At 52.6% G+C, this 13,841-nt stretch overlaps 5 protein-coding genes across 5 annotated transcripts; 1 reads left to right on the top strand and 4 right to left on the bottom strand.

Moving 5' to 3' along the window:
* Nucleotides 1-790: 790 nt before the first annotated feature.
* GLOTRDRAFT_96913 (uncharacterized protein) lies at nt 791-1,432 on the top strand (the record flags this gene model as incomplete). The annotated part of the gene is made up of 1 exon (XM_007872739.1): nt 791-1,432. The coding sequence occupies one exon, from the start codon at nt 791-793 to the stop codon at nt 1,430-1,432; it is 642 nt and encodes a 213-aa protein (XP_007870930.1).
* On the bottom strand, nt 1,415-3,837 carry GLOTRDRAFT_66801 (RNI-like protein). Its single transcript, XM_007872738.1, has 7 exons — nt 3,682-3,837; nt 3,491-3,622; nt 3,169-3,435; nt 2,834-3,117; nt 2,719-2,786; nt 1,702-2,666; nt 1,415-1,650 (listed from the first exon to the last, which is right to left on the bottom strand). Exons 1-7 carry the CDS (start codon nt 3,733-3,735, stop codon nt 1,603-1,605), a joined length of 1,818 nt encoding a protein of 605 aa, XP_007870929.1. The 5' UTR covers nt 3,736-3,837; the 3' UTR covers nt 1,415-1,602.
* An 86-nt stretch (nt 3,838-3,923) lies between these two features.
* On the bottom strand, nt 3,924-5,677 carry GLOTRDRAFT_118302 (GroES-like protein). The gene is made up of 10 exons (XM_007872737.1): nt 5,291-5,677; nt 5,172-5,230; nt 5,045-5,119; nt 4,898-4,991; nt 4,803-4,847; nt 4,602-4,747; nt 4,436-4,549; nt 4,353-4,381; nt 4,203-4,295; nt 3,924-4,145 (listed from the first exon to the last, which is right to left on the bottom strand). The coding sequence occupies exons 1-10, from the start codon at nt 5,643-5,645 to the stop codon at nt 4,088-4,090; spliced, it is 1,068 nt and encodes a 355-aa protein (XP_007870928.1). The 5' UTR covers nt 5,646-5,677; the 3' UTR covers nt 3,924-4,087.
* Nucleotides 5,678-6,935: 1,258 nt separating this feature from the next.
* Nucleotides 6,936-7,439, bottom strand: GLOTRDRAFT_96911 (uncharacterized protein; the record flags this gene model as incomplete). Its single annotated transcript, XM_007872736.1, has 1 exon — nt 6,936-7,439. One exon carries the CDS (start codon nt 7,437-7,439, stop codon nt 6,936-6,938), a length of 504 nt encoding a protein of 167 aa, XP_007870927.1.
* An 87-nt stretch (nt 7,440-7,526) lies between these two features.
* Nucleotides 7,527-12,070, bottom strand: GLOTRDRAFT_82201 (uncharacterized protein; the record flags this gene model as incomplete). Its single annotated transcript, XM_007872735.1, has 3 exons — nt 7,527-7,652; nt 7,719-7,891; nt 11,506-12,070. Coding segments are annotated over 3 exons (864 nt in total), but the record flags the coding sequence as incomplete, so codon positions are not given.
* Between the last annotated feature and the right edge of the window lie 1,771 nt (nt 12,071-13,841).

Genomic DNA, 13,841 nt, shown 5'->3' with positions numbered 1-13,841 from the left:
TGGGCCTATGTATCACACGGACCACCAGGTACTGGAGCCATCCGCGACATACCCTCCGCAATACGGCGCGTACGAACTGGGTTCAGATTACACCAATGGCCCCCGGTCAACTGGCTACGACCGCCATTCCTATCACGAAGGCTGGAGCCATGCTCATACAGAACCAAGGTATCCGCAGGGATCTAGCTCGTACTCGTCGTACCATTCCCAAGGGAATTTGTATAGCTCTGGCTCTTTCTACACGGGCTCCTCGACTTACGCAGACGAGACACCTTCTGCAGCTCCGTTCCAAGGGCCTGGGCCGGCTTTTACCTCTTCTAGCCATGGGTCTACTCCAGGGCAAGGCACAGGTCCGCCCCCGCCACATCCCGGACCAACAGGTTCTGGCCAACAAGTCCAGATAAGAGGTCCCGGGGATGCTCCTATATCGCAACCGCAACAATTCACGTTCCCGGTAAGCTCCAGTTCGCCAGACAACTTGGTTAGCCGTTCCTCGCCGGCCATACTTCAGCCGCCGACGTTCCAGCAGCGACCCTCCCACAGAGCAACTGCGTCTCTAGGCAACAAGCGGCCGTATCCCACCTCACCTCAGCCCCCAGGTCTGGATAGCTCGACATCGTACCACGAATTCCCGGTCCGGCCGCTTCCAGCTGCACCCGACGCACATCGCCCGCCGATAGCTCATGGCTTCTCGATTGCTCAGGTTCCTACTAGTCAACATGATCCTGAGGGTCCGAGGAGGAGCGCAAAGCGAAGGGCGACAATGCCATCTGTCCCTCGGCCTTTAGCCATGGCGCCGAGCTCCGCGCCCCCAGAGCCGAAATACTACGGAAATCTAGATGTCTACGCTACGACTCTGCCGGGTCTCGGCGAGATCTACTTGCCCATTGGCCAGTCATTCCCTCAATTCGAGGACGTGTATCATGCTCTCCTTGCTTACCAGGCCAAATCACTGCACACCGGACGCTGCTACCTTCCTCCTGACTCGGTAACCAGCGAGGCGGCGACTGGCCGCTGGCGAGCTGCTTGTGTCTATGATCCTGTCGCGGAAAAGGCTTTCGACGTAGGGCTCCGAGAGATTGTCGAAACGAACGCCTTTAAGTTTAATACTAAAGTGCGAAACCTCTTCCCGGGTCCCGCGTGCAGACCTGCAGGAGCTGGCGTCAGCGCGAAGACGTATCTCCAGAACAACTACATCGGCGTGAAGGGCTCGGCTGGGGTGTTCAAGCTTAAACGCGTGTGGGTGAAGACCGACCCTAGAACTGCAGAGCTTCAAGAACTCTTCGAAGGTTACTTTTCTCTACGTGTCTCCTATGATCCGGATTACAGGAAGAAGAAAATCGAAGAAGGCGCGAAGTTCTCAATTGCCTTTTGGGCCGTCAGAGCAGCTAGGGATGTCGACGGTAAGGAGATTGGGCTAGTGCCGCAATGATGTATTCAGTGTTCCTAGCACCATCTATCCGACTATGTATACGCATGTTAAAGACCATTGGTTTGTGATCGGTAGAATTATATTGCTCTGAACGGAAAATATGATAGAACGAACGATACCGGGATGGCTCTGTGCCCTATAAGGCTGAATGGCGATGAACTACCGGTTGGTCAATTCTTCACAGAGTCCGTCTCAATGCCGCGAATCGTAACACGTTTCTGACAGAGTATGAGCGCGATAATCGTAGCTGTCGACGAACTCGAACTCACCTTTCTTGGACAGCTCTCCGTTAATTTGTTGCAGCCCCAGACTTGGATGTCACTAATCTTCTCGCACTTGTCCAAGAAGTCCTTGATTACGAAGTCGTTGACCTCACGGCACCAGCCCACGTCTAGTGTCTTGAGGTCCCTGACTCTCTTGGCCAGCTCCGTCAAAGCTTCTTGGGAGACGGTCTTCCACCCATTGATATTCAGGTTCTGCAGCGTCTTGCCCGAGTGTTTGACAATTGGCATCAAAGCTGCCGCGGACAGCTCCGAATTCCGAGACATGTTGATAGATGTAAGGGGCGGATTCGTCCCTGTAACCTCTTCCATGTCCGCCTCTTCAGATGGCTTCTCCGCCTTGATGCCCATCCAGGTATCGAAGACGCTCGCCACACCCGCATCGGTTATATCCGGCAGGTTCGCGAGAGACAGCGAAGATAGCGAGCCGGCGTTGGGCGTTAGACCCAGCCGCAAGAACTCGTCCGTGAGATACTCGTGCCCGGACAAGTCGAGATGCTCCAACTGAGGCCCAATAGCTTGCATCATCTCAATGCAGGCATCGTCAGTAACAGACTTGCTCGATCCGGGGTCAGACAGGTCCAGGCGCTTTAGAGTGCCCTTCCATTTGACGATCTCCTGCAAGAAGGTATCGTCCATCTTGCCGACCTCCTTCAGTCTCAGTTCCTTCAGGCCTTTGCAATTCTCGACGAGGGACTGCATGCACGAGAGGTCGAAGCGCGGGCTCTGGGTGATCAGGAAGCCTTCGAGGTCTGGATGGGCTTCGAAGAACGACTTCCATGCATCGACGCGCACGAGGAAAGGGCCGAGAAGATCAATCCGCTTCAACGATGGAAGAGACTGGTTAAATGCTGCGATGGAGTGATCGTCCATGCGACCGCAATAGTCAAGTCTCAGGCTGGTGAGATTAGGATTAAGCATAGCCAAGCTGCTGAAGGCCGAAGAGGTTAAATCTGTATGAGAGGACATGTGAGCTCGGTCGGAATCGACAGTTCAAGAACTTACTGGTAACGTCGTACAGTGTGAGCTTGACATTCTGAATGTCATAGAAAAGTTGAACGTTGTCAGCAGTCCTACTGGAAGTGAGATGAGATCCAAAGAATAGAGCCAGGCGACTTACATGCTTCTGTTTCTGGATATCGACTTCGCAATCTCGTCTAGGTTCATAGTACCGATATCACCCAAAGCTTCCACGTCGTCGATGTGGTTACTGATAATCTTTATACACAAGGACGCGAGACTGGGGAGTGTGCGCTCCTCGAAGCTGACAACGTTTCGCTTCTCCGCGACTGCCTTACGCTTCCTGGGGACAGCTGGCTTCTTGAACGGGTCCGCCCCTGAAGCCTTCGCGCACTGGTGGCATAACCATCCCGGACCAGGTCGAGCGGCCATAGTGTACTTTGTCTGGAGAGAAGTCATGCATGGCTCCGAGAAGCAATCCAGGGCGCAACGTACGACTGTGAACTGTTTCTCGCATTTCGCGCAGTTCTCAAAGCTCCCTACGGGAGGCTTAGCACCACCAGAACCACTGCCCTTCCACAGTTGCTTCGAAATAGCAGTATATGCGTCCTCCTCCTCATCGTACGACGCATCGTCATCGTCCTTCTTCGACTTCTTCGCAGCCGCCTTCGCCTTGCCTTTGCCCTTGTCCACAACCTTTCGCTTTTTCGGACTTGGTTCGTCCGGTTCGTCTAGATTATCTGAGTGGTATTCCTCGGCCACCTCAAGCGCAGGGCGTTATACTCCGCCCGTAACACCGTTTGTAGTAAGCACTCACCTCGTCCTGACTCCCGTCCTGTGCTTCCTCATTCGTTTGGTCGACGTTGCTGGGACCAGCCTCAGGTTGTTCCTCGGTCCTGTCCTGTGTTCGCACCCTCCGAGCAATAGTCGTCGCCGTGATGCCCGACTCCTAGAAGATCGTTTCGAACGTCTAGCCACATAGTTTCTCGACGTTCACCATATACGCACCCGTAAGAATTCAGTCAGCGCAGAGGTAGGCCCGCGAACGTTATTACTGCGCATCGTTGTGTGTTGTATGTATATCCTAGCTTTCGCCGTTGAGTAGCAGAGATATAGACTGAGAGCCAGTGAGAGTACAACAAGGTACAACAGCGTGCCAGTGAGACAAGTCAGGACGCGGCCAAAGTTGCGGCACCGAATTTTGCCAAATGAAACGCGACGTGACTCATCCAGGTGACCGTGACCTGTAGCGTAGAGCCAGACGCGTTCGTGACCATGTAGCTGTTCAGACGGATACAAATGGTGTAAACGAAAGCTGGATGTAATACATGTACAGGTGAGGGTGATCAATACAAAGGTTGTACTTCAGGTCCAGGAGACTGATAATGAACCAATATTTCGCTCTCCAAGGCTCTCAGTACTTTATGACCACTCTGCCTACAAGCTTGCCCGCTTGCATAGCGTCGAAGATCCTAGTTCCAGACAAGGCCGGTCAGCGATTTACTCCGGTAGAAAGGCAGATTGCCTACTTATTAATGTTATCCAGTTTGTCGACTTCGTAATGGCACCTGACCTTCCCTCGCGCGGCGATGTCCATGGCTTCGATGGCATCCTGTCGGTCGCTATAGAGCAAGAACCTTTAACTCGACACAACCCTGGTAAATATTGTGTATACATACCCTATAGCGGATCCAACTATCCTTAGAGCCTACCAATTAAGCGTATTAGCCTCGAAATCGTGTACAATGAGACACCAACCGACCTTAGCTACGATGATGACTATTGGGATATTGAATAAGTCCGTTGGCGGCATGCCGACAGCAACTAGTGTCCCTCTTTCTCGGAGATACCAGACAGCTTGCTCGTATGCTTTACCCTGTGAGATTTATCACTTAGAACCCCTGCAGTAAGACGACAGGGTTGCTGACCGAGGCAGCGGTGACAATGGCAGCGTGGGGACCTAACCCATCAGTCGCCTTCTTGACCTCCCCTACAATGTCCTCCGCCTCTCGGAAATCGATGAATTTCTCCGCTCCCAATTCGAAACATAGTTTCCTCTTTTCCTCGCCGCCATCTGACAATATAATCAGATATCGGAGAAGAACAGCCTAGGAGCTGTCGCTACTCACCAATCGCTACCACTCGCAGACCCATATAAGCGGCATACTGAACGGCTGTGGACAAGCTTAGGACGCAAGCCAGGTCCCGTTTCGTGGGGACGTACCCAGATGGCCAAGTCCTCCGCCGGCCCCGGGAACAACCACCCAATTGCCAGCCACAGTATTCGTCTGCTTTAGTGCTTTCCAGACGGTCAGACCCTAACGCGACTGGTTAGGGATCCGAAGATCAGTTTAGTTATTGAAGCGCGTACCGCACACAGCATGCAGACCGCTTCTTCACTGGAGATCGTATCCGGGATAGGCGTAACGTGGTCAACCCAAGATACCTAGGATCATGAGCGCACACGTCGGATATTACGGGTAATATGCGTGACATACACAATACTCCTGGAACGTTCCATCCACCTTGTACCCGTGTACTTTCTGGTTCGGACACACTTCACGGGCCCGTACTCGTCTCTGACGATCTTAACTCCAAGCAGCATCTGATGACTCACTTGACTCCTCCCCCCTCCGACACATCTCGCACCTCAAGCACGTCTCCGCCACCCACTTCAATCCTACCCTATCCCCGATCTTCACGTCCGGATTTACTGTACCCTGCCCGATCGCAACCACTCGTCCTATTCCCTCATGCCCCGGGATGACCGGTAACGGGGGCTTGTACCCCCAGTTCCCCAGCTTCGTCGACAAGTCGGAGTGGCAGACACCCGTCACCTCCAGCTTAACCAGACATTCTCCCGGCTTGAGTTCGTTTGGCTGGACTACGGGGTGGTCGTTCTTGATGACGAGATCCTTCCCGTACTCTACAACCAAGGCAGCGCGCTGCGTCTTCGGGATCTCGGTAGACATATCACAATGGATCGCGGATAGCGGGTGGAGGTTCCTGCCAGATCACCCCATATCGGCAGCTTTTATGGGTGGCAGGTTAGAGCCTAAGGGTAGAAGATAATCGGTTTTCGCGGGAACGCCAATGCCAGACACGAGAACAACAGATAGGAGCGCAAAGGCGGATCCCCTGGTCTGCTGACATGTGAACGTCCATGTTTGGAACACTTCCCAGACTTTTCAAGGCGCAACGAGGCCGAAAAGATAGGCAGAAAGAGAAAATCATCTGTTAGAGTGTACAGTACATCCTTCAGCAGCGGAAGTAGGGCCATCAGTTCGAGTTCAGGACGAGCGGACGGTGTCCGGCGGGTCATAGTTCTTCCTGTCATGTTGGGATATCGCGGATGCTGAGGCTTGGCTGAGGCTGCGCTTTCGGCGATGTGTATCGTAGCGGCGCAAGCGCCAATCCCCGACTCCAGTCAGAAACCATCAAGTATTCCAGTACTAGTGTCTGGTCAAGTTGCGGAATGCCAGTCTTGACGCGTACGGACACATAATAAAGTCCTGTCTTATATCTACATCAGTATTTAAAGGGGCTTCCTCCCAGTTCCCGCTCAGAGATACTAGTCACATTTGTCAGCCTCACTTGTGTCAATGCATCCTTTTATCGAATGCTACGCACTGCATCACTTTGACCTTTCATGTCAGGTGTGTGTGGGCAGTTGTCTTCAAGTCGAAACGAAAGTGGCGTCGGTCCGGTCGGGACGTTGCTTACATGAGGTTCTCACGGCGAGAGCGAGTTGTATGGTGGAGCGACCATTTCTTCCCGACAGAACCCTCCTCCCAACTACCGTGGGAGTCGGGGATCTGTTGCTCTTTCCTCTGCAGACATAGCATCCCTTACAATCGATAATTTCTGAAGATAATGGGTAGTGCGATATGGAAAGGTCGTCGAGAACAGAATGCGGTGAGTGCTGACGGAGGCCGTACTAGTGTTCGCTTTGGTCTATTCTCAAGACTCGCACCGGCGCCTGGTCTGTATAAGGTACGGCGTCATTGTTGATAGACATCGAGGAAAGACCCCCTTTTTCTGTGACGATCTTGAAAGTCGAAGGAAGGTTGGCCGAGTCAAAAGCTTGCCCCCCGGCTGGGAGTCAGAAAGTTTCAGGATTTTTGCAATCCATCGTGAGTTGGGATATGATACATGACAAGAAGAAAGGTTTAAGTAGGCATTACGAAATTGGCGATGAACGCGAAGAGACAAGGGAGAGTACATCAGCAAACAAAGGCCCCTGGAGTGCACTGCATAAAGAATCAGGATCTGCTGCCAGTGCTAGACCGTAACATCTTTGGGTTTCGTTCGTGATCAGATTCTGGCTCGAAAACTTGACTGGCGGTGCGCTTGGACGTCGACCTCGAAGCACCTTGCATGCTGAAGACTTGATGCTTGTATTTCGGCTCCAACTGATCTGGCATCTTGTCCTGCTCAGGCCATACCGATTTATGGAAGGCGTCTCGGAGGAGGTCCATCATCTGTGTATGATCGTCCAAATTGCGGGCGAGTTTGGCATACCCTTCATGCTTCTCCTCCTCTGAGACAACTTCGCGATTCTTCTTCGACCGCCAACGCTCGGGAACGTCGTAGAGCCGCTTTGTCGACGTAGGGTTATCCTTGGATACGAATTTAGCCACATCCTCCACACGTCCCTCATGCACGTCGTAGTATCCGTGAAACCATTCGAGGAGAGTCTTGATGATAGCCTGAAAAGCGGTGCTCTCGAACTTAAATCCCAGCGTCTCAGCCTCGAACGCATGCATCTTGAGTAATCCACCACGAACGCCGTCCCCTAGATTGTGGGTGTCATCGAAGAACGTATGTATGAATGCTCCAACTGAAGAGCAGCCTGTATGGGGCAAGTATCGCACTCCTTCATAGATCATAACGTGGAGGAATGATTCCAGGTCGTCCTGTACTTCGTGGATTTTGGAAGGATGGAGAAGGAGTCGACCAGACATAAACTGCCATGTTCCCTAAATCCGAAATACTTCGTCAGCTCCTAATAACCCAAAATCCGGTGAAAAAAATGAGGTACGCACAGTGCGGTCCAGTTGCCTAGGAGCCTGTATGTCAACGTCCTTGGAGAGGTCCCAGTCGTTGAGGAGACCTTCCGATAACATAACACCCGCTTCCGTTCTCCGCACAATAAGAATATTCCCAACACTGATATCCCGGTGCAGGATGTGCGCATCAATGAAGGCGCCGCAGTGTGCTGTACGCGCATGGTTAACACGGAAATCGATGCGAAACTGGTGCGACGCACCACACAGGGACTCAAATATCACCTGCACCAACTCCCTCGAGTCGCTGAACTCTTTAAGGGGGCAACCGATCTGCTGCACTACAAGGCGATAGTGCGTGTGTGGCTTCATCGAGCTCTCTTCTCCGTCTCGCGTTGTGTCCCAGAAGTCCGGAGTTGATGTGGTCTGGCCTCCGACATCACCGTGGCAGACCAACGTCGGCACGAACGGGACGTTAGCACTTTTCAGCTTCAACAAGGTATCGCCCTCCTTCGTCAGCGTCGGCACTCGCCAGCAGTCCTTCAAGAACACCAGCCTTTCGCCGGTGACATCCCAGGCAATGTAGCCTCGCGTTGCCCGGCCAGCCAAACCAGGAGGATCAGTGCGAGGCTTTCCCACTAGGAAATAACGAGGCTCTGTCTTTATGGCAGCCTCCCCTTCTAGAGTCGACCGAGGTGCGATGGTGGAAGACGCTCCAGTGTGAGAGGACTTGGAGGGAGGGGGCTGTACTTCGGCGTCCACGCGCAGCTTGTACCATGGCCAGGGATCTCCGTCGGTATCCTCTATGAAATAGTCGAGCTTGTACTGCTCCTCCTTGGCGTCCCGAGCAGCAAGCATCAGATTGTACTCGACCGAATCTTTCACGATCTCCTCGACGGTCTCGTCGTATCCTTGCTGCTGAGGACTGGAGTTCACGAACCTCCAGAGGAACTCGGAGATTTGCTGTGGACACTGTGCGTAATGGATTCTCTCGGAGAATACTGCTCCGGAGCGACCCCACCGAATGAATCGCGCCCATGCGCCCAGAATAAAGAGAGTAAAGACATGAGTGCGGTGCTGCTGAGCAAACATCTGCGAGGGGTAGCCTGCGATCTGAGCCCGTACATCCTGGTGCAGCTGGGATACTGCTTCAGACCGCTTACCGGGGCCATCGTCAAAAGGGTCCATTGTGTTTGTATTAGCATGTGACTTGAACTCGGCGCAGAGAATCACGCGGTCCCATTGCTGTCGAGGTAGAGAGCGATTGTCCTCAGGAGACGGGACATGGCCGGAAAGATATAAGCCCATCTCAATCAGCTGAGACCCGTCGTTTTCAAGTTCGTCTATGGTACTCGCGGTGTTAACCCACTGGCATTTATAATCGGGCGGGAGGATTTTCTCACAGCATGCACGCTAGAGTACCAAGACAAGTCAACATCTTGAGAATGCAAAAAGTCGTGGAAGGCCTACAAACTCATCGTACATCTGTTTCTCTGTTTTATGGTTCTCCATCTTAGCAAACGCACTCTTACGGCTTGGCTGTGCTTCGAGGGTCGATTTAGGAAGAGGCAGAAATGTCTTGAGAAAGACGTTGGCCGGCAGGGGCCCAGCATACTTTCCGCTCATGCCGTAGAAGCCGTGTTTCACCTTTATTGTGGCGTCTGGGGGCCTGAAAGCGAGTATTCGCTGGGTGAGGAGCCCGCTTCAGAAGAGACGAGGTGGCAGGAAGCACTGAAGTCACATGGGAATGTGAATCACCTTATATATGTTCGTGATGTGGCTTGATGGGTGCTTCCACATCAACCAACGTAGAAGCGCTTTTGTTCTGCCACGTTTCTCCTCGTGATGATAAGCTGATGCGTGACACGTCCGTCGCGCCATTTATCAGCGGCTCTCCTGGCGCTCGTCAGAGAAACGAAGGGAAGTGTTGACCATGCATGGACACTGGCTGTTGCTAGGCTCATCACCGCAGTGACACCTGGCAGGAAGGACGCGGCGAGCTCATCGTCCAAGTTCAGTATCTTCCGTGAATTCGATTTCGTGTTGGATAGCGTTGCTCTTATCGACGCGTACAGGTAACCTGTCGTGTTTGCTTCAAAATCCAGGCCAACAGCGCGAACTATGCATGTGTATGCTATACACTTCCGGGGTTTATATCCAATACAGATGCCCTCCAGGTCACGAACCCAACCCAGCAAATAGGATTCGAAAGTCCGGCTGCCAGTGCATCACCTCTGTTTGAGATGACTATCGTACCGGTGATATGTAGGACGAGTTTGCAGTCCGGAGGCATCGAGCGTCAGTGTTGTGGCGGTGCCCAGCTATAGGTTAGTTGTAGAGTCAACCAGGTCGCCGCGACGCACGATCGTTGCCGGATACATGTAATACGTGCTGGTGTCTCTCCCCCTACGTCGATAGGATGGCGTATGTCTGAAATCACCTCTAGGTAAGGCAGTGGAGCGTGGCGATGTTTGGGATGTTACACTTCGATCTGTCCATGACTCTCAAACCGCCCCGCGGTTGCTAAACAGATTCAGAGTTGTAGGTCGCCACACAGTGGCACACACTAGACCCAGGCGAAGGGCATGCTGTAAAGACCTCCACCTTGAAGCCGTGAAATGTGTCCACTGACATATCTCTTTCTGTTCGCACTGATGTCCGGTTTCCTGTTCGACGTACGACGCCAAGAGATCGACGGCCTGGTACAAGCCTGGTGCTCAGAATAACCACTGTAATAAATTAGAGCGTATAGAGTACGTAGCTAGGATCAAAGCAAAACGACAAAGCATCGTAATATCTGTAGAAACTACACACCGCTGCGAGATTTCTTCGACCTCCGCTCGTCCCCGAGGCCCTGCTTTGTAAGCTCACTGATACTGCGCTTAGAGGCCGCTCTGGAAGCGCGCGGCATGACCCAGGGGTCGGGCTTATAGCCGTCCTCCACCTGTACTTCTGGCTCTTTGTCATTCGCAGGCCATCCCGGTTTCTTCAGTTGGTCAGTGAAGAGCTTGATTGTACGGGAATGGCTCTGCACACATCTAGCAGCTTCTTCATACGCCTCTCGCACCTTTTCTGCGTCAATTTCAACGTCTGAGGTTTCTTCCGTCGGCAGATACTTCTTGCTGGGTTTGCGAAAGTCGTCGTCGGGGTCGAGGACATCAGCCGCCTTTTCGGAGGGGAGCGCAGATTCCTCCGGGACCTGCGGACGGTCTTCATGAAGATTATAATAGCCTCTGAACCATTTGAAGAGACTCTTGACAATGTGCTCAAGGTGTGCGCACTTGAACTTGAACTTGAGTCCACCGGTAATAAACCAATAGGTCTTGTGGATACCGCCGAGCATTTCGCCATCATCGGGCTCTACTTCGTCGAAGAACGTGTTCATGAACGACGCCACGGAGGAGCAGCCCTCACGGGGCAACCAGCTTAGAGACTGGTAGAGAAGAACGTGGAGGAAGGATTCGATATCGTCCTGCACCTCGTGGATCTTCGATGGGTGGCGAAGGAGCCGTGCAGACATGAACTGCCATGTACCCTAAAACAAAAATACGCAGTTAACGCGGACTGTGCGAAGGAATATCTAGGGGCGATACGTACGGTACGATCCGATTGCCTTGCTTCCTTGACATTTACGTCCTTGGCAAGATCCCAATCGTTGAGGAGACCACTTGTGTGAACCTTCCCGTCCTTGGTGGTTCGCAGAATCAAAATATTGCCAACGCTCACATCTCTATGGAGAATGTGCGCTTCTTCATAAGCCTCGGCGTGCGCTAAGCAGCAAACATGAACCCTGAGTATTTTCCCGCTGCAGAATCGACCGACGTACCATAGATGCACTCGTAGATCACTTTGACTAGTTCCCGCGAATTGGTGAAATCATCAAGATGACACCCGATTTCCTTCACGACGAGACGATAATGGACGTGGGACTTCATTTTGTTCACGGCGAGTGCTCGGTCCTTCCAATAATTCGGAGAAACGGTGACCTGACCTGCTACGTCCCCGTGGTAGAGCAAGGTAGGAACGGATTCAATCCCTGCCTTATTCAGCTTCTCTATCGTATCCCCTTCCTTCGCCAACGTCTTGACTCGCCAGCAGTCCTTCAGAAACACCAGTCTGCGGTCCGAAAGGTCCCAAGCAACGTATCCCCGTGTTGCCCGCCCCGTCAAGCCAGTGGTGGGCGCGTGCGGCTTGCCCACCAAGAAATAGCGAGGCTCTGTGTCAGGGTCCCGGCATGCTGACGTGCGGCAGCCAGCACCGTGCGTTTTCGTGGAGGTAGTTTTGGGGACATCGATACGCAATTTGTACCACGGCCAGTCGCGATTGCACGATCTCTTGAAGTAATCCAGCTTGTATTGCTCCTCGCCGGACGCGTTGCAGGCTGCAAGCATAGTCTTGTACAGGCGGGTTCCTTCCTTTATCTCTGCCGCCGTCACGTCGTATCCTTGATGCTCCGGGGTAGCTTTCGTGAACCGCCAGAGAAACTCCGAGAGATGTCGGGGTTCGTCAACGTAGGGGATCCTCTCGGTAAATACCGCGCCAGAACGATCCCATCGAACGAGCCTGACGTACTCCCCAAGGATGATGAGCGAAAAGACATGCGTGCGGTGCTGGCGCGCAAATATCTCCGCAGCGTAGTTTATGATTTGACCTCGAACGTCCCTACGAGCAATGCTTTGGGGCTCGGGGGGCCGATCGATGTTGTCCTCAAAGGGGTCGCATAATGTCGTATTGGCCTGTGTCTTGAACTCGGCAAAGAGTGCCACTCTGTTCCATCGTTGACCCTCCTTCGAAGGATCGGGCGCATGCTCCTTGAGATAAAGACCCATATCCACCAGCTGAAACCCCTTGTCTTTCTCGTCCGTACTATCACGCTTGACAGATGTGTCAACGAGTTCGTACTTGCCGCAGAGTCCATGCGCCTTAGCGCACTCGACCTAGTCGACCGCGGCGACTCAACACGCGAGCAACAGAGAACCTGAATGTACTCACAAACTTCAGATACATATCTTTCTCCGTCTGACATGACCTCATTTCGGTGAAAATCGCTTCGGACCTCGCCAGCTTGGGGGCGACCTTGCGAGTCGGTAAGAACGCATTCAGGAATTCCTTAGGATCCATCGGCCCGGCAAATTTGTCGGTCATTGCAAAAGCCTCCTGCTTGCGCTTTGTCTGGGCGTCAGGTACTGTAACGGAAAATTTACGGTGGTTGGAGGGTCCGCATTTGTGCGGTGACGAGGCTGCTTTAGAAGTCGACATGATGGCGGGAAAGACTGAGCTCACCTGGGAACGTTATTCACCTTATATATGTTCGGAATGTGGCTTGAAGGGTATTCCCGCTTATCAATCAACCGATGTAGAAGCGCCTTTGTTCTGCCACGTTTCTCCTCGTGAGGATGAGCCACTGACCGTGGACGTGTGATATGTCCCTGCAACTGCTTCCTGGCAATTTGTCAGAAGATTATCTGTCACCCATATTCAAAGTACTAACAAAGCAAATCGATGGGACCAGAGGTAGTAGGATTGTCACTTGGCTGGTTACGAATCTGGCGGTCAGGTAGGGAAGACGCGAGCGTGACTTGTCGCGTCGGTATCTGTCACTCTGTCACGTGTGGGTCCCTCCATCACTGGCCATGGCTGTGATTGGCCACGTCGGCTAAGACACTAAGTTGCAGAATCGCAAATGGACTCTTATAATTAGCCCAAGTCCCGCATTGTCTGGGGTTCCTCGGCATAATACAACGGTCTTGTATTATCATATAAATGCACTGTAACCTAGATTCTGGCCAAAATTAAGCTGTATGCTCCGTATCCTCATCGTACACCGTTGGCCTTCGCGTGATTACTATATCTTGCTTGTGCATACGATAACGTACCGGAAGCTGATCTTGCGACGTTTTCTCCTTTTCGAGTGGTGGCTGGAGCATTGGCGCAGCCCTCGCCTCTCAAGAAAAATATCGCGAGGAATACCTGCTGGGTCGTATAGACGTCCCGTTATTGCGATAAACGTGAAAGGTTACTTTTCCGTTACAGCGTGAATTCAGGAATGAGTACATTGTACGAGAAGATAGAATAAACATACAAAATACGGCTTACCAGAAGCCAATGTACAGTTATTTTGCTTACAATATGTTCTATCTACTGCTACAGTATAGTGCGCGC

The sequence above is a fragment of the Gloeophyllum trabeum genome (assembly GCF_000344685.1).
Source record: "Gloeophyllum trabeum ATCC 11539 unplaced genomic scaffold GLOTRscaffold_00019, whole genome shotgun sequence".
NCBI classification, from domain to species: domain Eukaryota; kingdom Fungi; phylum Basidiomycota; class Agaricomycetes; order Gloeophyllales; family Gloeophyllaceae; genus Gloeophyllum; species Gloeophyllum trabeum.
This window is presented reverse-complemented; position numbering and strand designations above follow the sequence as displayed.